This window comes from Diachasma alloeum, unplaced genomic scaffold (genome assembly GCF_001412515.2).
Source record: "Diachasma alloeum isolate Michigan unplaced genomic scaffold, Dall2.0 Dall_scaffold_00177, whole genome shotgun sequence".
NCBI lineage: Eukaryota > Metazoa > Arthropoda > Insecta > Hymenoptera > Braconidae > Diachasma > Diachasma alloeum.
Window position 1 is genome coordinate 1843037 of NW_021680343.1, and position 26380 is coordinate 1869416.

Here is a 26380-nt window from a genome sequence, read left to right on the forward strand (position 1 = left end):
GGGGGGGGGGGGGGGGGGGGGGGCGCAGGGGGTAGAGGGAGTGGACAGAACACCAAGTTGATGTAGGTGAAACTAGCTATACAACCCGTGAGATACAAGTTTCATGGCATGCAGGAGGAGGGGAAGAACTTTTTTTAAATTGCATTATGCACGAGGCAATGTAATAGAATGCCACGCGTGTGTTACAATGTTATATTACATCCACGCTTACTCGTAGGAGGTACAGCGGAATTTGTCCCCGTCGCTTTGAAATTAAATCGATGAAACGAGAAAAGCAAATAATGCATTAAATTTCATAATTTTGATATTTTTGTTTCATGTGAACGGAGGAAATGAAATTTGTAATTCACCATCAGCGTTCATGAGTGGAGAATAATTACATTAAAAATATATTAAATTCCCCCATATTTATCTTTATATTTTATGCTCAATATTAATGTTTTCGAATGCAGAATAATGAGTTTTCTTAATGGAACACTAATCATGTGACATTTACCCTAAATTTTAGAATAAGTGGTATGATAAATTTATTTTGCCTCCGAAGTTCCGAAGATGTAAAAAAAATCAGTGTATTTAATTATGAAGGGAAATCAAACAATTTTAATCGTTTTATTACACATCACGTTTAATTGTCACATGATTAGTGTCCTTAATGGAACACTAATCATGTGACATTTATCCTCAACATGAGAACGAATGACATACTAAAGTTATTTTGCCTTCGTAGTTCCTAAGATATCAAAACAAAACTTTTCAATGTATTGAAATATGAAAGGACTCTCTGGATGTCATTCATCACTTGAGAAAAATGTTTTCTCTGCGTAAATGCCTTGTGTACTCAGTATAAAACTTCCAAACCATCCACTGCAACCAATATCTGCCGCAGTTTTACTCCTTCATTATATATGCCACATATTGTGCAATTTTAATCTATCATCCAGTGGAACAGTACCACCGCAACATTCGAGATAATAATCCAGCAAACACATCAGTGAGATGAATTACACCACTCGGTTTAAGAAACTGTCCCCCAATGATTGACGTCTTCCACCGATAACACAAATGTCTGACCGTGATAACGTGATACTCGTGTACCGTTAATCCGTGTCAATGTAACAACATCCCGAGCACGGTTGACAAACGATAATGCCATTACGGAACAATGCACTCCGAAAATTTTCATTGGAATATGAAAATTATTCTTGTTTACGTAATTTCAATTGTTCCAGGGCAATAACCCTCCCTCCCTGAGCCCAGAGGAATAATTATTTACTGTGGAGTGCAGAAAGGGTTTGTTAGCCCCGTACCATAAAAACTTTGAATTTCCAGTCAACGAATGATTATCGGAAAATTCACGGAGAACCGCACAATTGCAATAACATAAATCCACTGACGCGTAAATACAATAATTGGCGATACAGATTATCCCAACAGTTATGTACAATATTAATTACGCTCTCAGTTATTGATACAGTTTACGTGCATTAGGAAATAACTGGGGTTTTCGTAATAGTCCAAACTACAAGCCAAATATTTTGTGGTTTCTAATTTAAATAAATGTGGCAATTTATCGGATTGATAGATGCGGAGATCGATATCGTACACGGAGAGAAATTTTTGAGTCATCGTTTCCTTGTTTCTATCCCGAAATTTAGTAAAAATTAATATATGATGATCAAAGTTTCATTCTACGTTAGAGAAATTTTATCCTGACGCATAATAAATTTTACCCTTCCAGTCCAATAATTTTTATGTAGATAACAATGAAAATTCTAGAACGGTTGGTAAATTTTACCCTACCGGTACAGTAATTTTTATTCTACCGGCACGGTAATTTTTATTTTTATCAAGATAACACTTCTCTAACGTAGAATAAAATTTGATCATCATATATTAATTTTTAGTAAATTTCAGGATGGAAATGAGGAAACGATGACATGATACACTTTTATAGAACGGTAGGATAATTTATATCAAAAATTTCTCTCCGTATATTAACACAATGGCATTTTTTTTATAAATGAGTGCAGTAATTGCTGCTAATAAATTGGACATTTGCTTCAGAATGGGTTCTCTTTTTTGAAATTCGGATTATTTTCAAGCGGCGTGCAGTATTTGAAGGCAAAAATACTGCGATACAAAAAAGTGTTTTTTGGCGAGTGGGAGGTTTATATCACGAGCCGAAGGTGAGTGATATAATCTCACGAGCTAAAAAAAATTTTTTCACGAGTTACAAACAATATTTTTCATCACAATGTGGCGGAAATTGGACTTTTAGGCACGCGGAGCGTGCCGAAAAGTTCACTTTTCGTCACAGCGTGATGAAAATAATCTTTCTTCTTCGATAATTTTTCATATGAATTCTAGTTTTGATGGGTGTATGAAACTAATCCTACAAATTATTTCTGCAATTATTTTTCCAAACAATGGCCTCTCATTTGCAAAATATCTCAGAATTTCCCGGAAGCTTGAAATAATTGAGTTTTCAGGAAATGCATAAACATTATTAAAGATCAAATTACAGCAGTGAAATCCAATACTAATTAGCTCTACCTTCTATATAAATTGCATTATAAAATAACTGTTGATACCGTTAAACACTTATTGTTAACTGAATCGAATTTTCCCCGGGGGTGACGAAGGGGTGGGGGCAAACAGGATGAATGAGAAGTCGAGGAGTTGATGCTTCAGTTTTGGTTGACTGAGTTGGCGGGGGTGTTAGCAGACTACTGCATAGAAGGCGATGAAGGAAAACGTCGGTTGTGGAGGGGGGTTGGTGGCAGGAGGAGAAGGAATGGCGGCTGGAGTTTGCCAAAGGGCTGCAAAGGGAGTTAATATTTCTCGTCGGAGGATTTGGGCCATAGCAAGACTATACCACCGTAGCACCGGGCCAAAGTTTCCCCGAGCACTACATAACTAATTTTGTACCTGAAGCCCACCCCGCTCTGTCGATCCTTTAGCAACTCCACCCCTCCCTCCATCGCTGATTTTATATATCATATACCAAAAGCCCCGTCGTCAATATATAAACCAGTGATTCATGAGCATCAACAAGCGAGAGGGCTCTAACAATGCATTGCAACATTATAATTATGGGTTAATGGTTTATTGTAAAATTAACCAACGCATCACTCTATTTTCCATCGCAACATAATGGGGTTATTTACTTCATCGCTAATATATGAACGCTTCGTTGAACTTTTCGTGCTGATACGTGGAGGGTAATTACGGGCTAGTGCTCTTGGGGTTTGCGGCGGAATTTTCGGTGTTATATGTATATCTTTTTTTATCCACTATTCATTCACCTCGCGGTATTACCCCGTAAATTCTGTTGACACGTTGGTTAATGGGAATTCGTGGATGAATTGGGGACGTTTTGTCGTCGTAAAACAGGGGAATGGAATGATGTGTCAAGAGTAATATTTCATGAAAAATGTTTGTGAATGTAGACATTTCATTAGTGAAGTGGTCAATCGGTTTAAGTCAACTTAGCTCCCAGTTCAGTTTTGGTTGAATAACTCGGAATTTAAAAAAGATAGCGAAATTTTTGTAAAATCTTTTTCGATAGTCTTCACTTTTCTTTGCAAAAAAGATTTTTAGGACAATTTTGCTGACTCATTTAGAATTTGAGATAGTCATCGAGAACTGGAGCTAGAATGGAATTGATTTAAACCGATTGAACACTTCACTACTGTTTTATTTTCTATGAAAGAAAAAAAAATGAATCAATATCTTTAATCTTAGTACAAAAATTCTATTGTTTATTAATTTTGTTTAAAATTGAACACTGGCGTTTTTTCCTAGCTCGGTAAATACTGACAGAGTTCAAGGTGTTCAGTTACGACTGGATTAGGGGAAAAAGATGATGCAATCAAACGAGACGATGAAATATGCAAGTGGTAAAAGTGAATCAATGACTAGACTTTAGAACTCCTTGACTCCTCTGTTAATTTGATGATAAGTTATTCCCGGCGAAATTTCGATGTTACATTTTTTTTATCCACTAGTCATTCACCTCTCGATATTACCCCGTAAATTCTGTTGACACGTTGCTTAATGTAAATTCGCGGGATCCAATTTAATGAATACATGAATTGGGGAAGTTTTGTTGTCGTAAAACAGGAAAATGATGTGTACTGATGTGTCAAGAGAAATATATCGTAATTTTTTTTTATAAATATCCAAGTTCATTCCCTATGAAAACAATATCGTTCATCTTGTAAATAAAATCTTCCACAAAAATTCTGTTGTTTACTATAATATATTTTTCTCAATATTGAAATCGGACGCTGTTTTCCTAGTTCAATAAATATTAGAGAATAAAAATATGAGTATAAACATTCGGGAAAATGTCCGAAGCATTCGCGTACAATTGAATTAGGGGAAAATGCCGATCAAAACAGACGAGACGATGAAATCTGCAAGTGGTAGAAGTGGACCAATGGCTAGAACTATAAATAAAATATTTCTGATTCAAATGAACACTTTATCAGTTAAAAATGAAATTATCGTCGCGGGTGAAGACAAAAAATTGAATAATTCTTAGTACTAATTAATTATTCAAAAATGAATAAAAAAATGTCAAATGAATACTTTTATTTGAATAAAACGCGTCATTCGTCTAGGAATATTCACTATTTCCAGTACAGCTCCGTAAATTCAATTGACATTGGATGAACAGTTGGATCAGTGAAATTAACTTCGACGAGTCAATGACACGAGGAAGCTAATAAATTCAATGAGAGTAAGTGCTACCTTGAACTAATGAAAACAGTTGTTTAGACGCAACCTTTTAAGATGATTAAAGCCGTAGGTGGGATTGAAATGCTTGAGGGGAGTCGCAGTTACACTACTCTCCTCCTTTACCTTGATATTGTCGAGGGGGCACAGAGCGCCCTTCTTCCGCTTGTGCCACTATCTGGCTTGTTTCCTGGGTACCAACGATTTCTAACACTCACACGTGTACCAACCAACTTGAAACATTACGCGTTTATGTGTTTCCTCCGAGTTCTAGTGCATCGTGGATAATATAGGGAATATACCTCATGCAAGCTTTCTCATATCGGGCAGAGGTATTCACTAATATGAGGATACAGTGTCACAACGGTGTTACTCGTTCAAGTACGGAAACACGCACCAATACATTTTCATTGTTTTACACTGCACAGTGGAGATGTGTGTGTCGTCTAACCACTGACATTTCAACTATGGGTTTGGCAAAATTGCATGGAAACCATGTGACCCGTTTTCGGTGAAAGAGCTATTCAGCGAGATCGTTCAGTCATAAAATCGAAGCCAATTGTTTTGCGAAAATAGTCAGAATCAGTAGTCACTCGCTGTTCAAATGGAGAAGAATACACCGGGTGACTCAATGCGGTGGGATTTTACTCTGAATGAACGCTCTTCAGTCTTGGTTTTGGTTGATGGTTTTTTTTCTGCGTTTGTCTGTTGTAGGTATAGTTTTGAAATGCTGCTGGAGTCTGCTCAGTATCTACTGGACCGTGTGAGCATCAGGCCGAAGATTGGAATCATTTGTGGATCTGGAATGGGTATGTGTCTTTTTGGGTAATAATCCGCAGGAAGCAATTGCTTTGAATTAGGCATCATTTTCTTGCATGAAGGATATTGAAGGATTTTGCAGTTTATCTTGAAATTAACTTTTATTCATTCGGAATGATTTTATTGCGCAGAATTCAAAGATTTAGATTTGATTTAATAGTTTGAACCGTTTCAACATTTGAGAAATTTCAAAATATTAGGAAGACTATCTTTTGAGATTTATAAAATAATTGAAGAGCAGCGACTTCATGAGTGATTTACAAGCAATGAATTTCGCATTCTGAAAATTATTTGTCAAAATCGTAATGAATTTGTCGAAGGTGACAAATTATGTACTGTTAACAATGAAGGAGTCATAAAGCCGGTAGAGATGGAATTATTGCTTTGAATTGAGGGTCATTGTCTTGAATCAAGGATATTTACCGATTTTTTACCTTTTTTTGAAATTGGAGCGTTTATTCATTTGCAATGATTTTATTGGTGGAAGATGTATAAAATAATTGAAGAATAGCTACTTCAGGAGTGATTTATAAGCAATTAATTTCGCACTCTGAAAATTATTATTTTTATGTTTAACAAGATTCGTTGCAGATTATATGCTTCTCATAACGAAGAAGTTATAAATTACATGAAGTTATAATTATAAACTTCAAAGATATTTTGAAATATGAATGAAACATGAATAAATTCATTTGAAAACCAGGATTTCCTTGAAATAACGGAAAATATAGTTTTTTTGTAATTATCCTATATTCAAACAAAAATTTCCCCGCGACAAGTGCAAATTTTACATCTTCCCAGGATTGTTTGCTTGCTACATTTCATCGCAACTGCGTTCGAATATTAAAATCTTTCTACAGGGAACAAGAACCTTTTTTCCTCTGCGTTGAAAACGATATTTTCAATAAATAAATATTCCCCCGATGAATCGCTTTTCTCCATTTATTCGGTGCTATCAATCGTAATGCCCCGTTTTTCTGATTATGAGCTAATGCCAAAATTTTCAATCGCGGTGGCTGAACAATACACAATAGGGGACGACTTCCTGCAACAAAAGTCAACGAGACAATGCGCTACTCCCGTACACAAACCGTAATGATGTTCAATTCCCATGTTATTCACCCAATCACTACTATACTGTACGTCTGGATAAAATCTATCTCTCATTCAACTTCGAATCCGTAATTGGTATCATGAAAAGCCTCAGGATGCAATAAACTCGATATTGCATATCTCGCCCTCCTTTTTTCTCATTCAATAAAACCTTACGTAAATAAAAAGTTTCATTGATATTGGAAAAATTACTGAACCGCCGGAAAATATCCACAAGAAAACCAATAAAGTAATGTGCACTCGAGTAATAGTCCGCGGTTATGATTTGCATATACACGCGGAGAAAAAAAATTATCGAATAATATTCCATCACATTCTACTGTATGAAAAGTAATCAATCGTGAAGCGCACTCTTTTTCAATAAAGAGTATTTGTAGAGGATATTTTACGGTTAATTATAGACATTGAGCAATCATTGACGTTCGCTGCTAATTTTTGATGGAATTGCGAATAAATTTTACCATTTCAAGCCATTACACTGAGAAAGAAAATTATTTCTGCAAAATATTCATTTACTTGAGAGAAGTATTTATTTTTTCTTTCAATACTAGATTTCTGAGGCAATCCTCATTAGGTTTCAATTATGATAATTATATTGCTGTAGAAGATGATGATGTTAGTTATGACCTAGAGTGAACTCCCTGAATAATTATCAACATTGGAAAATTAATGAAAATTCTTCCCTCAAAAAAAAATAGAAAATTTAGGAAAAATTAAATTTAAAGAAATTTCTAACAGTGTAGTTGATGAATTTTAACGCGCCCTATATTTTGTCATTATGTCGTTTTCTCTGTCATAAGCAGGGGTATCTGAACAGAGTGAGTTGTGTCCAGGTTCAATTGCCGATTCACTGACGGATATAAAGACATTTCCCTACGAGGAGATACCACATTTTCCATCGTCTACGGTCAAAGGTCACGTGGGTCAACTGGTATTCGGATATCTCGAGGACGTTCCAGTGATGTGTATGCAGGGGAGATTCCACTACTATGAGGGCTATCCACTGTGGAAGGTAAAGCTCACATTTTTGCAGCAAACCCCAATCTCTCTGTCCTCTTCAAGTGTCCATGTAAACTCCTCTTATCCATTTTCGTTCGTCTCTTCTGTTATTCTTATATTGCACTCCTACCATGCACGAGGAAGAGGGTACGATAAGCATCAAGCGGGATCCCTTGACAGTCGTGAGTAAACATCATGAATAATGTTTATGAAAATATTTGTAGTACCGTTGATTCCCCTCAAGCAGTATTTGATTAATCTATTTTTATAATAAATGGTGGGTAATAGTGGATGATTTGAAAGGATCTAAATTTCATCGGAAGCAGCAGCAAAAACGAGATTTTTATAGTGGTTTCAATACCTCGTTTAATATTTGAAAACTACAAAATCACTTGGACTTATAAAATTTTCATCTGAATTTTCCGTGCCAAATTCCGGAAATTTGTATCGTATTCAAGTTCCACTGCGATTTCAGGAAATCTTGTCATTGAAAAATCAAATATTCCATCGATTTTCTGTTCAAATGATCTGGTAATTAATCAAATACTTGATTTTTCAGTTCAATTATTCAGAAAATTCAGGAAAAAATTGAAAATTTATATCACATTTCTTCTGAATATTCATGTTCCACTGAAAATTCAATCAAGTTGTGAAATGAGTTGTGATGAATTTCCGTGAATTCTACCTGAAACTTGAAATTCCATAACCATTTTTTCCCTATAAAATCCGATTCGATGTCACTTTCATGAGATTTACTATATTATCTTCCATGAAATTTCAAGGAATTTTCAAACTAAATTTCAGCTCAATTATTCCATGGAAATTAATTAAAATCAGAAAAATTAGGGTGAATATATTTTCTGATTTAAAATTAATTGAGAATCCAGCATAATTTCATATTTAATAATAATATTTTGAATAAATATTCAAGTAAGGTGAGGAAACCTCGTCTTTCTGCTGCTCAAAAATTCAGAATTTCATTGAAATTTGGAAATTTTTCAATGAATTTAATGCTACTCTTCAATTTTTTAATTTCAATTTCAATTTTTGTTCTGACAGTATATTCTCTTATCACTGGCCATGTAAATTCTGACATTTTCACATTGCGTCCGTCAATTTTTTGTAATCTTCCAGTCGTTTATTAACCCCTGTACTCAAAGAATTTGTATCAATTAATATTCTCCTTTTCCATTGCCGTATACCTTTCGGTTTCTTACGGATTTTCACTTTTCCAGCAGCGTATTAATTCCTACTGCTTCTTCCAGCTTTCGAAAAATCCACCCATCCTTCTAGCGATCACGCGCAGCGCTGCTTAGCTTCCCAAAGCTAAGCCGGCCCACCCCCGCCATGCGCTGGTCCCGTAGCGCGTATATCAATTAATAAATAATTATCATAACGAGCAAGACTCGTAATAAGCCGGCATTCTAAGGATGTGGGCTCCATCGCCCCAATCGATGAACCTATTCCTTCCAAAAATTTGGCCGATATCGAGGCTCAAGGAGTGTCGATTACCCCAATCTTTCTGTCCCCCAAGTTTTCAAGTGCCCATGCAGTTCCTCCTATCCATTTACTTGTCTCTCTCCCGTTATCCTTACACTGCGCTCCTTCTATGCATGGGGAAGAGGGTCAACGATAAATACCCAGCCAGATCCCTTGACATCCACGAGCAAAAATCATGAATAATGTTTCTGAACATACTCGTATCATCGTTGATTTTTTTTTTGCCCTGTATTTCAGTGCTCTATGCCAGTAAGAGTGATGAAACTGGTGGGTGTGAGCCATCTTATAGCAACAAATGCCGCTGGTGGCCTCAATCCCAAATACAAGGTTGGTGACATCATGATGGTGAGGGATCACGTAAACATGATGGGATTTGCCGGCAACAATCCACTTCAGGGACCCAACGATGATAGGTATACCAGAGTAAATAGTTTATTACACCATTTCAACGTTTTGCTCTTCTCCACCTATTTCACAATTCTCTATTCATGAGTGCCTGCCAATATCGGAAAAATGCAGGTGAATGAGAACTCGGTTTTATTTCATTTCAATGAACTTTACAATTGGACTGATGAGATGTTTGCTCGGAAAGAGGGGGAGGGGGAAGAGAGATGATCGACATATTTATTTTGCGAAACTCGTCAGGGCTGTCTCATCCCACTGGTCTTTCACTTCCCTCACTTGCACGTCGGGCTCTTCCGACGAGATACAAGTTCCGATTTTCTCTCTCTCTTTCTCTGTTGTTCTTTTGTCACTACCCCCGATATTAATGGACTTGAGATCCTTCCGAACTCCAATAAACTGTCCCCTTGGTCCTCGAAATTACCTTTATTTTTTTCCTGGGATTGTCTTTTGTTGAGTTCAGTTATTGTGGAGGATAACGTGGATCATTAAAGTTCAATCTGAAGCCTGAAGACAATTTTGGAGCAATAAAAATACTGTCTCAGGTTTACTTATTCGCTGTATATTTTGGGGAACAATACTGCTGTTACCTAACCCTAGATTGGTCGCCCTAGAAGGGAAACCCCGCCGCGCGTCGTTTTTTTAAAATTACGATTGACTGGCTAATCGGAAAAATTAAAAAAAATTGACTTTCTAATTGAAGTGACTAAAAAATTATATTACTTTTTAGAACAAAATATTTCCCTAAATTTCTAAAGAAAACAAATTATTCCGGAGAGATGAATTATTTTTTTCCATATTGAATGAAATTACACATGACGCGACGTTGCCGGAAATTCGCTAAATGCGCCCGGGCAGTGTGGAGTGAATTCGGCAGCGCTAAAGCCTAAATAACACGACGGCGAATTCCCGCGGAGGTGACCCGGCCGCAGGGTCACGTTTGGTGAACAGACTAAGGTTAAATTCAATTGAACGTAATTGACTCTGTAGACAAATGTGTTTGTAAAAGTGTCAAAATAATGAGTATATCATTACAAAAAATGTATGTTAATGCGTTTTTCGAGGAAGTTGCAACTCTAAAAATTATCTGAATCGTAGCAAATGTATTCACATTCACAATTTTACCAAAAACTGTATTCAATGATTAAAAATTATTCACCAGAAGGGGCAGTTGAAAAAAATTATTATTTAGAAAATGTAATTTTCTAAAGTAAAAATGAAATTTTATGATTAAAAGTGATTGCATCTACACTGAGAGCGTCATAATAATAGCGTCATAATATCACAAAACTAATTTCTTGCGCCAAATATCTCATCTCTTGAGGATAAATTTCTTGGGATAAGAATTCTGGATGTGTCAGATTTCGGTGAAGTATTCATGACTTGAACATGAACATTTCATGCTGAAGTGAAAATTTTTTGCCACAAGAAATCGGTTTTTTCGTGTCAGGAGATGAGACAATGACTAAAAATATTAAAAACTTCGATTCAGTGAATCATGAATCAGAGACTTTCATATTAAATGAATAGAGATTTTACGCAGAAGAAAACCTCCAGATATTAAAAAAATATAACCGTCGTTTACGCTCAATAGCTTTGAGTTCGAAGGGAAGCAATATCTTCCTTCCCTTCTGTGAAACTATTCTTGTCTTTTAAGGAATATTATCTCATTTCGAAAAAAGACATCACCTTTTCATTCAGTNACTTTAAAAATGGTTAGATCTCACCATTCTACCCGGCCAGGAATCGAACCTGGAACCTATCCGTTGTGAGGCAACGGCCTTAACCACTACGCCAGGCCACCGGGTGTAATTTCCTTCCCTTCTGTGAAACTATTCTTGTCTTTTAAGGAATATTATCTCATTTCGGAAAAAGACATCACCTTTTCATTCAGTAACTTCCTCCTTACCCCGAAGAGCCCCGATTTCTTGTCTGAAACCTACCGTAAATTGATCAAATATGTATGCGATGTTTTTCGCTCAAGAAATGATTTTTGTGATATATCGATTTTTCTCTTAGTGTATAGTCCCCTCTACACCCACCCAAAAGTTACTTGAATATCCTCAAATACAAATTCTCCCGAGATTTTCAAAAGGATTAATGCATTGTTGTTCTACAAACAGGTTTGGACCGAGATTTCCACCCATGAACAGAGCTTACAACAAGGAACTCCTGGAGATTGGTTCAGAAGTTGCTGGCGAGATGGGTATTTCCGATATTGTACATAGAGGTGTGTATACTTGTCTAGGAGGACCCAATTTCGAGACTGTTGCTGAACTCAAGATGTTGAGTATGGTTGGCGTGGATGCTGTTGGTGAGTAAACATATTATCAACCCCATCAATATCAGTAGCCATCAGCTACACAATCTACATCAATCTGTCACAATTCAGGCATGTCAACTGTCCACGAGGTCATCACAGCGCGCCACTGTGACCTCCAAGTCTTTGCCTTCAGTCTAATTACGAATCAATGTGTAATCGACGATGACTGCCACGACGAGGTCAATCACGAGGAGGTGATGGACGTTGGAAAGATGAGACAACCCTTGCTACAGGAGTTTGTCCTACGAATGGTCAAGCGCATAAAGGCCAAATTACCTGCGAACTGAGGAATTAATCCAATCACACTTAATTCATCTCTGTGTTCAAAAGCAAGAAGACTTGTCAATGCTCAGACCCCCCTTCCTCCCAAAATAATGATAAATCTGCGTGAATCGAAGGACGATTGAAATGTCCACAGTTGTCGGAATATCAAAGGCACTGGGGTGCGCACAGTGAAAGCAGCAGTCTCACTGAATTAAATTATTTTCCAGCATTTAGCCACTAGGTACATTCCCTCCTTCACTTTCCAATTCATTCTCAATCTTTCCCTGGTTGGGAAAAAACTCCACGAAATACCTCTCCGTAAATCTTATTTAATTTAACGCATGACCAGTCACCGATAGTTGCAGTTGAAAAACGTTATCTCTGTGAATCGATTTTTTTATTCATTTTAAACTTGAAAAATCCCAGAGAAGAGGCACGGAAATTATCACCCCTGATCCTTGGGATCTAAGTTGGCAATTTTTTTTAAACCCCCATCCCATTCATTCCTCCCACCATACCCAACCAGCCCAATGGATGGTGGGGATTGGTTGGGTGGTAGTGAGGAAAGTAAGACCGATGGGTGGCTTCAGGGCGCAACGTATTCCCTATCCGTAAAGTCTCGTGCTTCTTATCTCAATTCAAGGGAGAAAATTTTCTTTCTCACTACAGCCTTTCCTTTCTCTCTGATCGGTACGCGCGTCTTCTGCGGATCTTCAATTGATTCGTTGCACGTACAGAGGGCCAAGGGAAGGGGAGGGGGGGGGCGGGGAGGAGAGCATCAGGCTAATAAAGGCTTCGACTTCACGGATGGCTACCCACGGCCATTTTTTTCATCTGTTTTTATTTAATAAATGAATTTCCTCATTGTCAGTGTTTGTTCTTTTAATCTGCAGTTGATCATTATTTTGATTATAAATTTATTGTTAATTGTGTTTGTACTCGTGACAATGGAATAAATGTTGATTTTTAAGTAATGAGATAACTTTAATTTCATCTCAAGATGGTTTTAGTTCTCCGGCAATTGAGAGGAGGATTTCGGCACTCGAGAGAATAGCAGGAAGGGCTTCTTCACCAGTTGAGAACCGTTTCCTTCGTTAGTTCACTTCTCTTGGGCCGCGCCTCTTCCCGTTTGCGTTAATGCATCGACGTTTCGCCTTCGATAAATCCTCTCCACTTGGAAGACCACACAGACCCTTCTTCCACTTCCCTCTACCATCGTTCGCTTTCACCGTCTTCTTTCAATCCCTCTACCACCCTTTTCGCCAACCGTCTATTCTCCTCTGCTTCCGGGCCCCTGACGCCGCTCGGTTGTTATTACCGCCGCGAATGAAATTATGATTTGACAGGCAGCAGAACTTATTCCATTCTCTGCTGCAACACTATTCTATACAATTTTCGTTTTCTCACCCACCTCTTTTCATCGTCAATGAGGGGAGAAAGTTTCAACGGTATTTCATTGAAAATTAGACGCAAGCTCGAGAGCTCTCTTCGTCCGACTGGATTCACATTTTTGACATGAGAAATAGTATTCTACTACATTGTGGAATTTTTAATACATGCTCCACATCGTGAAAAGAATAATTTTTGTTATTCTTGTTTTTTTTTAATTAGATGGATTGTTAAAAACCGTACACGAAGAGAAAAATGTATCGAAAACTAGCCTGAAGCGTACACTGTTGGTATATAATTAATTTCAGGGAAAGTTTAGGAGTAATTTTCAGGAGAGCGATTCAATTTGGGGGGGGAGGGCAATTATATAAGTTCGAATTTCACCGAAATTTCCGCGAAATTCTGCGTTTTTAAGCAGCGGGAAAACAAGAATTATAATTCTTACATGAATTTTCAATTACAATATGAATAGTCAGCATCAAATTACGGTGCGTTTTCAATTATTAATTGACAATTCAAAAATTAATTGCCCTTAATTTTTTTAATCAAATTGTAAATTTCCAAATGACGGCATTCTTTAAAAATTGAATAGAGCGCTCCATATTTGGTCAGAGTGTATATTTGGATCGATAGAATGATTCATATATTATTAACCTGGTTTGAGAATTGTAAACGAATTAATAGTAAACGAGTCATGTTGCGCGAGCAGTCGTAGTGAAACTTCCGACTAAATCGTAAAAAACAGCGGAAATTTCGACTTAAAAATTCTAAAAGTGTCATGTAGCGAAATGGGTTTCCGGTGAGTTTTGAATCACATTTCCGTTCTGTCACACGAAGAGAAAAGTTGAGTGAAAAGTACTAGGACATCGTGGCAAATTTTCGTTCGCAAAAATACCTTTTGCGAAGGAAATCGTACTATTCGTGTGATGAAAAAAATACATCCATGGATGCAAAATTTATTGTTCCCTGTACAGGAAAATTTTCTAAGTGGTAGGGTATTTTATTCTGGCTCCGATGTAAAGGACACGAGGACGGACGAAAGTGAAATTTTACACAAACAAATTCCTTCACATATGTGAATTATAATTTTTGATAGCATGAATGGTAAATTTTCCATGTTTGGCACAAATTATTCTCACGTTTAGTAAGTTTCCTCAAGTGATCGGAGAAAAATGGACTATTATCTCACATTTTTTGGCCCGATATAGCGTAAAAAAGGCCTGGAAATGGATTCCACTCCACGATTACATGACTTGTTTGTTTATTTTTTTCCAACTTTTTTTTCCGTGCTGACGATTATATTTTTAGGTGATTTTTGCCCATTCCTTCAGGACAATTTTCATTAAGAAATTCACTCCCTCTAACACGACAGAATACTATTTTACCACATTGTTGAAAGACTGCTCAATAAATTACATTTCACCTCACAAAAGAAAAAATTTTTGCAATTTTCATTTTTTCCATCAGAAGAACGAAAAAAAAACATGAAAAGGGAATAAAGAAAACTCGCATTTAACGTCCCATGTATTCGCAGGGCTCTTCATCTTTACCACTATATCGTTATAAAAAGCAATAAAAAATAATAATACTCCCTCCGACCTATGGGTACCTGTACACACACGATGTAAAAAAAACGAGGTAGGGAAAATGTGGGAGGTTTCTCTCTCATATATCATCGAATTCACCGAGGCCAGTGGATTCTTTTGCTCTGCCCAGGGCACACAACCTCCACGAATATTTATCGACTTATTGACTTTCATTGGATACAAGCGGAAGTCGATTAAATCCGATGTGAATAATTCCCACTGGTTTTGGTGTAGATGCCAATTTACAGCCTTTAGCGACAACTCATCGGATATGCTTTTCCAGCCTGCACTAGGAGTTATATATATCCAGGGGATATTAGGACGTATATGAATTTATTGGTGGACATCGAATATCCTGGTACGGCCCCTCAATTTCAATATCGAATTCGGGGGGAAATTTAAGGTGATTCAAGTGCCATTCACGGGGTTGTGATGTACTAAATTATACTATGGATTTGGACATTTCATCATATTTGAGAATTTCATTGGAAATTTCATTGTGAGAGAAAAAATGAAAATAAATTTCCAGGAATATTTTTATTGGAAATGAATGAATGACTCATTCATTCATAATAAATGCTTTATTAGCATTAAATGAGCGATTTATTTAGATCAAATAAAGGAGTAGTAGACGATGATAATTTTCTTCTCTTCACCGTCGAGACAATTATTTCATTTCTAACTCAATAAATTCTTCAGTTGGATCAAGACAAAATTCGTTTGTATTAAAAAAAAAAGAGAAATGAATTATTCTTCAACAACTTTTTTTTTTGGAGAGCTACAACCCCTTGATTGTTAAAATTTTTTGGCCGAAATTTTCGGTACACTTCTTGGAAATTATTATCGCATTCCAGTTCCATTGACGTTTCAAGGAATTTTGTAATTAAAAATTCACAATTTCACAGAAAAATTAATGGGGACTGTGAATTTCAGTTCAATTATTTTAAAAATTATTCTGAATTATTGTGAAAATTAGTAGAGATCGGGAAAATTTCGGTAAACATATTGAATTTTCAATTGATGGAAAATTAATCGTAGTTGGACATTAAATATTCATGATTTCACTGAAAATTTGAATAGGTTGAGGAATTCTTCTCTCAGTGCTGTTCAGAAACTTGAAATTTCGTTGAATTTTCAGTGAAACCTGAAATTTTATGATTTTTCCCCTTAAATCAATTACTAGTCAACAGTCCCTGAAATTCCAATTTTTTTTCTAACAGTATTATGTTTAGAATTGAATTACAACTATGGACAGTTATTGAATGCTGAAAATTATTGATATTTTTACAAATCAAAGCACATTAATCTCCAGAAAGCGATGATAAAGATCAATGGGCTTCGGGTTAAAAAAATATCGATAACTTTGAGCAGGAAATTTGTTTCAAAATTTCGAGGAAACGGTTACTCAGCTAACAATTCACCGGTCTTGCTGGGGACTTTTAGATGGCATCCTTAAAAATAGTTCCCTGGGCCCCTTAACCAAATTAGCGATTTTTCTGAGTGTAACAGCTATCTAATAACTTTTCCATTCTTCAATGAATCCGCCTCGAAGGCTGGAATCTCCAAACTGTTCCCACATTGTTGAAATCTTCCCCAACAATTCAACTTGGAAATCAGAATAAAATTTCACAAAGATTATCGAAGAAAAAAACCCGAAGTCCTTGGATATCCAGCCTTATCCCTCCCGAGCTAATTAAAAACAGTTCAAGGTCTTGTCACTCACCCAACAACGTCCCAGTTGACAACTGCGCTAAATTGTTAAACAGTTCAACCCGCACCGCTGCGATCCCCAAAAAACGCACCCCTCTGAAACAATAAAATCCCCGAAAACGGTTAATCGATCCCCCGACTCGCAGGATAAAGAGCCCCGCCGAATAACGTAGAAATCCCCATTACCATCAGAGCATTGACTCGGCCACACACTCACCATTGAGACGCTACAGTCGTCTCTCGAACCGCGCTTCGGCTTTTCCCGTGAATTTCCCCGAGCCGTAAACCCAAGTGTAGGTCCATCGGTTGCTCCAACGCTCGGCATTCGTGTCAGTACGCACGTGACGTTCCAACCGGAGAGTCCGCTTTTGTCCATTATATTCCACGGTTACGTGCCCGCGATTTGACAGATCACCCTCTACCCTACCAGTGTCTTATTACTCGTAATCCGCTCATAAATCGTGCCCTTAAATAGCCAGGGAATTAATTTTCTCATATTCATTTCACCGTTTATTTCCCCAAATTATTACTCCGCGACGCGGATAATTGTGCCTCGAGCTACGATTTCGAGGAAGAAAACGAGCGCCAAAGGATTCCAGATGCCGCACAGATAAAGTCAGTGAGTGCCGGTTACCCATTTTGTTTCCCTCAATTATTTTTAGTTCAAGTATGATAACACCAAGTTCATCAGCTTATTGAAGGAGTAAGTGAATGAGTTTCGTGCGTGGGGTGTCGTGTGCGTGTTTCGCGAAATAGTGGGGCTCGATAAAAGTCGAGGTAAAAAGTGCTCTCCTGTAAACAGAGTGAGAGAGAGAGAAAGAGAGAGAGAGAGAGTAAAAAGAGGAAGGGAAAAAGTAATCGAGAGACGTCGGGAAAATGCTGGCAGCATAATATCTGCAACGTCCCAGTGTGTCTACCCGTTATCGATGTCGATTTATTCCCCCTCGATGTCGATATACACAGTTGCATTGTAAACCGGGACGCGCAAAATCAGGAGGCGAAAGTGAATGTAGAGGTGTTTTTTTTTATTTCACGTTAGAGGTTTTCCTTTTTTTTCCGAGTGTTGGGTGGTGTGAGGTGGTACAGTGGAGGCTGCGGTGCATGCCAATAGTGTCTGGGACGCCCGGTTTAGGGACATGTCCAGACTGAGGAGCAGACCGGTGGACGGTTATGTCACTAATCGGAATGTGGATAGATTATAACATATGAGGAATAATTGCTGTCGTTTGAGGCCCAGTTAACGTGCATCGTTCAGGGGGAATAGGAATTGCCGAGGCCACAAGGAGGTGACAGTGGCAACAGAGTAACGCACACTTCCAGAATAATCCGGAAGTCATATGCCCATTCACGCTCGTAAAACGGTAAATCAGGGGAACAGATGGTTATTGTATTTTTATCACACGTTTTCACGCTTTATTACGTTTATTTATTTTGTTTTTTTTACAGTGTTGACTCCCTTTTAGCCGTCGTCCCTCCTTCAATTTGATTTTTTCACGCCACTCCAGACTTTTTTTTCTGATTGAGGTAGGTCGTGCACATTTTATTCCTTTGATATGTTTTTTCTATTTATTTTGTTTGGTTGCATCATGTGGAATTTTTTTTTTCACACAGCAACAATGGGTTTTTGTTTTTTCAGGCGATGCATATTTTCACGGAGCTTTGTGTGTTAACATTGTTGGAATAATTTTGATGCTGAGAATTGTTCATGTGTGGTTTTGAAATAGTTGGCTGGGTACTAATGGTCGGACTCTATTCGTATATGTTTACGTTCTGGATAAGTCCAGGAACAACTTGATCGCAAAGTTATTTCGTGTATATCAAGATACGGTTGGTGTTGCATAGCTGGTTGAAATTTCCAATTTCAGTTGGGATGGCATTAAATTGACTCGGGGTATCGTTAATTATGAGTTTTCGGTCGTTGGGATATTCACGGGGGATATTAAAATCGACTTTTGGTCTTTTTAGGCGAACGTAATGACGGGAATGGGGGGTTGGGGAAGTCGTTGAGTTGTGCATGAATGGGTTTTTTTTTATCGATTTAAAGAGTGGAACAGAACAATAACAAGGCCGTGCGCGTCTCAGATATGTCGAATTATACTTGTTAATGAGTGGTATTACGGCATCTAATCGCTTGGGTGTTTCAAGGTAACTGAGATGTGGCAACGCGAGGTTGTAGTAACGACTAAGAATATCTAGTTGATTGGGTTCATTCATAGAGTACGTGTACTCAATTTATCTTGTACGATTGATAATAATGAACTGGGTGGGAGACTTTGTGGTATTTATTTGTCTTGCTGGTTTATTATTGAATTGCTCACCGTTCGGGATTGTTCAGTTATCGAAACTTTTGGCGTATTTAGTGGGGAAGAAATGATTCTTTAGGCGTAATGTGACATCTTTGGTTTTCCATATAATGTCAGTAAATGGATGTGACAATTATATTTCCTGTGACATTTGCGGATTTTACAGTTTTTATCCATTCTTGTTCGTTTAAACACTGGATGATTTCGCGAATCAATACTTGAATCAAATTCAGAAGAAGAAACTGAATGATAAGGAATTAGTTGTCAGACTTTGTGTTATTAATTCTTTTGGCTGATTTATTTTTTAAAAGGGTGACGTGCTCAGTGATTGCCACCGCCCAATTATTGAAACATTTGACGTATTTACTGTGGAAGGAATGATTCATTAGGCGTAATGTGTCCTTTTTAGTCTTCCATATAATGTCAGTAAATTTATGTGACAATTATATTTCCTGTGACATTGCAGGTTTTACAGTTTTTATCCATTCTTATTCGTTTAAACACTGGATGATTTCGCGAATTGATCCGATTTGTTTTCAATTCATTTTTTTAATTGGAGTTACTTTTTGATTTTTGCTTTCTGTGCATTGCTGTTACCCATGGCCCAAACCTTGAATGAATAGTTGAATCAATACTTGAATCAAATTCAGAAGAAGAAACTGAATGATAAGGAATTAGTTGTCAGACTTTGTGTTATTAATTCTTTTGGCTGATTTATTTTTTAAAAGGGTGACGTGCCCAGTGATTGCCACCGCCCAATTATTGAAACATTTGACGTATTTACTGTGGAAGGAATGATTCATTAAGCGTAATGTGTCGTTTTTAGTCTTCCACATAATGTCAGTAAATGGATGTTACAATTATATTTCCTGTGACATTTACGGATTTTACAGTTTTTATCCATTCTTGTTCGTTCAAACACTGGATGATTTCGCGGAATGATTCGATTTGTTTTTTTAATTGCTTTTTTAAATTGGAGAGTAATACTTTGCGCTTTCGCTTCACATCTCATGGAGTTACTTTTTGATTTTTGCTTCCTGTGCATTGCTGTTACCCGTGGCCCAAAACTTGAATGAATAGTTGAATCAAATTCAGAAGAAGGGACAGTGCCCGGTGGGTTGGCGCACTCGGTAAGTTCATTGTCTCACACGCGAAAGGTTCCGAGTTCAAATCCCGGCCGGGTAGAATGATGCGATCTGACCATTTAAAGTCTTAATCATCATCACAGTATACCCTAACCGGCTCGAAGCCGTGTAAAATAAGGATAAAAAAAAAGAAGAAGGAACTGAATCGTAAGGAGTTAACTCTCAGGCCTCGTGCTATTAATTCTTGTTGCTGGTTTATCATTCAGTGCAGTGAATTGCTGAGTGTTCGAGGTCGTTCCGTTATCGAAACATTTGACGTATTTATTGTGGAAGGAATCATTCATTAGGTGCAATATAACCTTTTTAGTCGTCCATATAATGTCATTAAATTAATGAGATCCTGTGACATTTGCAGATTGTACAGTTTTTGTCCATTCTTTTTCCATCAAACACAGAATAATTCCGTGGATTAATTCCATTTATTTTTTGCTGGATAATGAATCATTGCCATACGAGAGTAACGACCTTATTTTTCACGTCCTGTGAATTTCTTGAAATTTCAGTCACAGTGTCATCTGAATTTTTGATGTTGTGAGTTTGAATTCAATTTCAAATCAAAGCTTTCACAAAATTTATCATTGATGACGAAAATTCACGAAAATTGGATTTTTCATGTTAATCATTCGTTGATTTTTCAATGAAAGCTTGAATGTCCAAACTCATCCTAAAAATTGACCATCACATACCATTCAGTTTTCAATAGATTGGGAATTCAGAAAAGTGGTTGCCTGAATTTTCAAAATTTTCAATGTTTTTCAGTGTCGTGTGGACTTGAAAATCGAGAATTACTTGAATATTCAAGGAAATAACTGATTCGTCAACTTTGTCATGGTTAAAAATTTCAAGCTTTTTCACTTGAAATTTCAAGAGTAATTTTCTAACACCCACGGCTCAAGCTCGAATCAACAGTTTCGAAGGGGAAACCCTCGAGAAGACGTCTTTGCTAATGAAAATTGAAACTCCCAACATTCGTAAGGTGCACGGTCCCAATGCATTAAAAAAGAGAGAATAGGTGAAACAAGAAAACAGAAATTGACGCTATATAAAATGCAAACGAATTCTCAAATTGCATTTAGGTGAGACTGGGCGATGAAGGTCACAAGTGGATTTTCGTTTACTACCGCACCCAGCATGCTACCCATTCTCGCCTTCCTCTCTCGCGTACCTCTCTTCTCTACCCTTTTCCCTCCCACTTTTCGCTTTTACCTCGTCTCTCTTTTGAACCCACGTTTCCCCCACACACTGGCATTCGTTTTCTCCCTCGAGCCATAAACAAGCCCGCTCCCGACGCCCCGAGAACCGAGGTTATTGGTTTTTGTGAGATTCAGACGACATTCCCTGCGTCCGGAACACGCGAATACGCGCCACTATACTACTACGGAATCCTTTTTTTGCTCCTTCTTTATTATATTATACGTTTCGTTGGAATAATCAATGGAAATGGGTGCAAATTATTGTTTTCTGGAGACCTGTTATTAAGGGGGTTATGGATGATTCGTCGAAATACTAGGAAAATTCTGAGGAAAATTGCGGGTTCAGTGTCGTTTACCGATACAGAATATTTTTTCTCTTGAATAATACAGAGAAAAAAATTTAATTCTGCCGAGCAAATTTGTTTCAGACAAAAATTTATTGTGAAATTTTTGTATGGAAATTTCGGGCATTTGTTTGTCTGAAACAAATTTGATTGACAGAATTCAGTAGCGAAGCGGTAAAGGGCGATAAGTCGGTTTTTTTCCGAAAATTGGTTATTGATGGAAAACGATTCTATATATTGTATTACATATTCGCTATAAACGATTTGAGTAAAAAAAATTAACTATATTTTTATTCAAGTGATCAACAAAACAAGATGAGAAAAATTTCAGACAATTCGGAAAGTATCTTTGAGACTTGTAGATTTATAGCAAAAAATCAGACCTCTTTTCGGGGAAATTGAATTCTGAAAGTGAGTTATCGATGGGGAAATTCTTGAAAATTTGGATCAGACAGTTCCTTGACAAAAATTGTTATGAAATGTACTGAAAATTTCGGCCGATAATTTGAACACTGTGAGACAACGTATTAAAAATTGATAATACTGTCCGACAGAAGCACTATAATGGGTGGTGAAACTGTAGGGAAGCATGAGGGAAAGTGGAACACTCCCTTATTTTTTCTTTTTGAAGTTATTCATCAGCCCTGAATATAAAATATGTAAGCATTCTCCATGATCCCCTAAGATGTAATTCTATAAACTCCAAATATACAAAATCGTATTCAAGGATCTGCATGTTCCCTAACATTTCAGTCGGAGAAGTTGACTTCCCCCACCATCGACATCGTCCATGTGTTTGGGTAATTCTGTGTGTCCCTCTGCGTGACCGGACTGCGCAGTAAAATTACTCTCGGCGTGTGAGAGTGAAACAGGCAGATTCTTCCTCTCTGTTGACTCTCTCCTAGCTCCGCCTCCGAGGGAAGAGTAAGGGCTTCCCGAACATGTAATTCCTTGAATTCTGGCCCCAGAGGCTGAAATGTTAGAGAGTAACCACCGTATTCATAACCTTCCCTTTTGATTCCAACCTCATTTATCAGTCGGTCGCCATTCGCAACCCCTTTCCCGTTCCCAGAGGCTCATGTATTTACTGCTCCGAAAATTTTGCCATTCCCAACTCTTTACAACAAACGCCCTCAGTTTTCCAAAAAATTGTTGGTAGGAGTGGATACGAGAAAAAAAAATGAATGTTTCAGAGTTGAAATAAATTGTACGAACGCTCTCGCACCGGAGGTAAATTAAGAGGGTATGCTGCAAAAGCAGAGGTTTTTTTCGGAATAGTGTGTATCAGGGGATGAAGCGGTTCGTGAAATTGGGGGGGAAAAAAAAATGTTTCGAGAGCAGGTAGTTCCGCTCTGGCGTCAGCCTCGGATACGCATGGCAAATCTCGTCCCTCTACTTCTCGTGAAACCCGAGCGGATCGGCTGTATACTGAGTGAGAGTAGTGCGAAAAAGATAGCTCGATGTGCAGATAAATTCGCCCTGGGACTGGTGTGAATATACGAACTCAATAAAATTGTCAAACAAAGAAGAGTATTGAGTAGGTTTACACAATTAAAAATAGTGAAGCATGACAAGTAATTTGTACCACTCGTTAGCACCAGTCAATTTCAATCTCCATTAATTTAACTCCTTCATTTATGACATTTTCAATTGAATTTTGAATTTTCACTCTACCATTTTTAGTCCATGAATTCTTACGGCCGAAACATTTCCATCAAAATTTTGCAGTTGACGCACGCTCCCTCGGGCAATTTTCCACTGTTTTGTACTACCTCTGAACGATCGACGCACTGAGGGCATGTCAATTTTGTTTATACAGATGAAACCCGAATACCCTGTGGATAGTTAACAGGAAAAATAACACGCGTTTTTATTCTCATTCACATCGACAAAGTCGATTGTTCATTATATCTCCGGTAATAATCCCCGGATTATCATCCAATCTATGTATTATCTATGGATTCGTTTTAAAATTATGGATAACCGATGATTTTTATCCATCATCACCCTTTTATTCGGGAATTATGTAAAGCCCATTGGTGCTGAAAATGCTCGTTCATTGGATATCAAAATTAATCAGTTAATTAATCACTGATTTACAGGTGATTTTTTTCATTCTTTTCAGTATTGAAGAATTCACGAACGAATTGGATTTCTAGTCCAACGATACTGATATATGATGCAAGTTGTCAGAGATTGAATTTCCCCCCGAATGCACAGCTTCCTCTCCATCGCGAAATTGCATAACAATCACATGGAAAAGACATTAGCCGGCTCGTGTTGCCTATCGATTTTCATCGGTACACAATTCTCCTCGAATGTATCACGAAACTCGAGCCTGAAGCGAAATAAGAAAAGCATGGAAGAAAAACATGCAATTGTCATTTCTTGTATTTATTATTTATTTTTCTTCGCATAGTGAAAGAATCTTGGAAAAATTGTGTGCTGAGTCACGTAGTCGCGTGGCGTAATCCTTATTTCGGGGGTTTTAGGGAGATTCTGTGCTCTGGATTGTTTCATTCACCACGTTGTAGATTCTCATTCGTTTTCAAAACCACTATTTTCACGATGTTGGAAAAAATTTTAATTTCGTGGACAGGTGAGCGGTAATTTTCAAGGGAGTGACATTGACTCCGATTTGAAAAACCATGAAATTTCAGATTTCAGTGAAAACACTTCACTTGAATTTTCAATGGGAACGTGAATATCAGTCACTACCAAATAACGCTAAGTTTTCAATGAATTGATGATTGACGAATATATTTGCCTCGATTTTCCTGACAATTGGACTGAAATTTACAGTTTCCATTGAGTTTTCCATAAAATTTTTAATTGGTAATGGCTAACTCCTTTGAAATTTCAATGAAATTATATGCAAATTCACCCAGAGAGAAAATGTTAGATTCAACGACAAATTTCGAAATTCTGCCCCCTATAGTTTCTCACATGCATTCTTCTAGAATATTAAAAATTCTTCTCATATCGATCACTTCAGGGTTCTTGTTTAATGGGAGGATGAGAAACTACTAAGATTTTTTAAATCACAGGATATTTCATCTTTTTTTCAAAAATTGAAATTTTTCAGAAACTAGAAAAAAGGAGTCGATAAAAAATTCAAACTCTAATCCAGAACTCGAAATCGAGAATGATGGAGTGATCCTAGAAAATTTGTATTAAAATCAATAAGAAGGGCTCTCTTATATCTCTCAATTTTCTTCAAAACTTCATGAAATTTTTCCACTCTGTTAAATCTTGATTTATCCACTTTAGCAATTATGATTTAGCATTTGATGCTCCACTAAAAATGACTACACTCCCACCGCAAAAAAAATCTTTCCGTGTAATTTACACTAAAAAATGTTTTCCGTATATATTTTTCAGCGGGCAGCCTGCGAGGAAATAGAAATGGTTGAGCTGAGCGGAAGTGGCCAGCCTGGCATTATGCAGGTTGGACAGATAAATACAAGTGGAATGTCAAGCTTAACATCAGCACCAACATTGTCCTCGTCGTCATCGTCAACAGCCGCTTCCTCATCAACATCCGGACGCGCTGGCGTACTTGAGACTCAAGTGCGCGGTCAATGGTATCGTGTCTTCGTATCCCTTGAGGATGACTATCTCAGTATATCATTGGACGAGAGTTGTGAGAATATACTTACTGGAAATGGTGGACCCCTCAATGGTAACATCAACAACAACAACATTGACAGTCTCAACGATCCCGATGTGCCAGACTCAGTGGCCAATCAAAAGCGCATTGTCAGAGTCGTCAAGAGTGATAACAATGGGCTTGGTATATCGATAAAAGGTGGTAAGGAGAATAAAATGCCTATTCTCATATCCAAGATATTCAAGGGCATGGCAGCTGATGCCACTGAACAACTTTACGTTGGTGATGCAATTCTCGCTGTCAACGGTGAAGATCTTCGCGAAGCAACTCACGACGAGGCTGTTAAGGCACTTAAACGGGCAGGCAAGGTCGTCGAACTCGAAGGTGAGTCTCTTTCATTAACCAATCCAACGGGTTACATTCATTCGCGTCAGGTGTGTTTACTTTTTAGCAAAGAGAAATATCTCATGAAATCTTGAGACATTTTAATTTTGCGAAGCGTGCATTCGCGGTTAAAACGTACGTCCAGATGAAAAATATATCTTGAATCAAAGACACTTGACACATTTCAACCTAAATTATGGAAATCTTGTCGATTTCTTTTAATCACGTCAAACTTTTAAGTAGAAAGAACTATTCTGAATTTAAGAAGAAATTCTTCTCTGTGACAGGAGCATGAAACCCTTCAATATCTTGTACTCTACATGATATTGGATTTTTCTAAAAATCAATGTATTCGCGGAAAGACATTCAATTCAAAGTGCAATTATCTATCCTGAGAATTTTTCAAGCCAACGTCGAGTCAATCAGGAAAAATCAATATTTCATTTCCTAAAGCCTACCTATGAATGCCAGAACACCTCCGCTGTCTCGGGCTGGTTCATTGCACCTAGAAAATTATTTTCCTCAAACGGCACCTGGTTGGCCAGGCCCTCATTCC

At 37.5% G+C, this 26380-nt stretch overlaps 2 protein-coding genes across 4 annotated transcripts in view; both read left to right on the forward strand.

Annotated features, from left to right (window-relative positions):
- The window catches only part of LOC107038103 (purine nucleoside phosphorylase), a 16862-nt gene extending 3728 nt beyond the window's left edge, over positions 1-13134 (forward strand). Inside the window, exons 2-6 of one of the 3 annotated variants that reach the window (XM_015256992.2) lie at positions 5455-5549; positions 7473-7684; positions 9409-9584; positions 11697-11887; positions 11966-13134. In XM_015256992.2, the coding sequence (XP_015112478.1) occupies positions 5455-5549; positions 7473-7684; positions 9409-9584; positions 11697-11887; positions 11966-12183 (892 nt within the window). In that variant the 3' untranslated portion in view covers positions 12184-13134. The remainder of the gene's footprint in view (positions 1-5454; positions 5550-7472; positions 7685-9408; positions 9585-11696; positions 11888-11965) is intronic. The other 2 variants (XM_015257001.1, XM_015257010.1) reach the window with 2 other exon arrangements.
- A 12101-nt stretch (positions 13135-25235) lies between these two features.
- LOC107037011 (beta-1-syntrophin) overlaps positions 25236-26380 on the forward strand; it is a 207556-nt gene continuing 206411 nt past the window's right edge. Inside the window, exon 1 of the mRNA XM_015255323.1 lies at positions 25236-25824. Coding sequence (XP_015110809.1) covers positions 25236-25824 — 589 coding nt within the window. The remainder of the gene's footprint in view (positions 25825-26380) is intronic.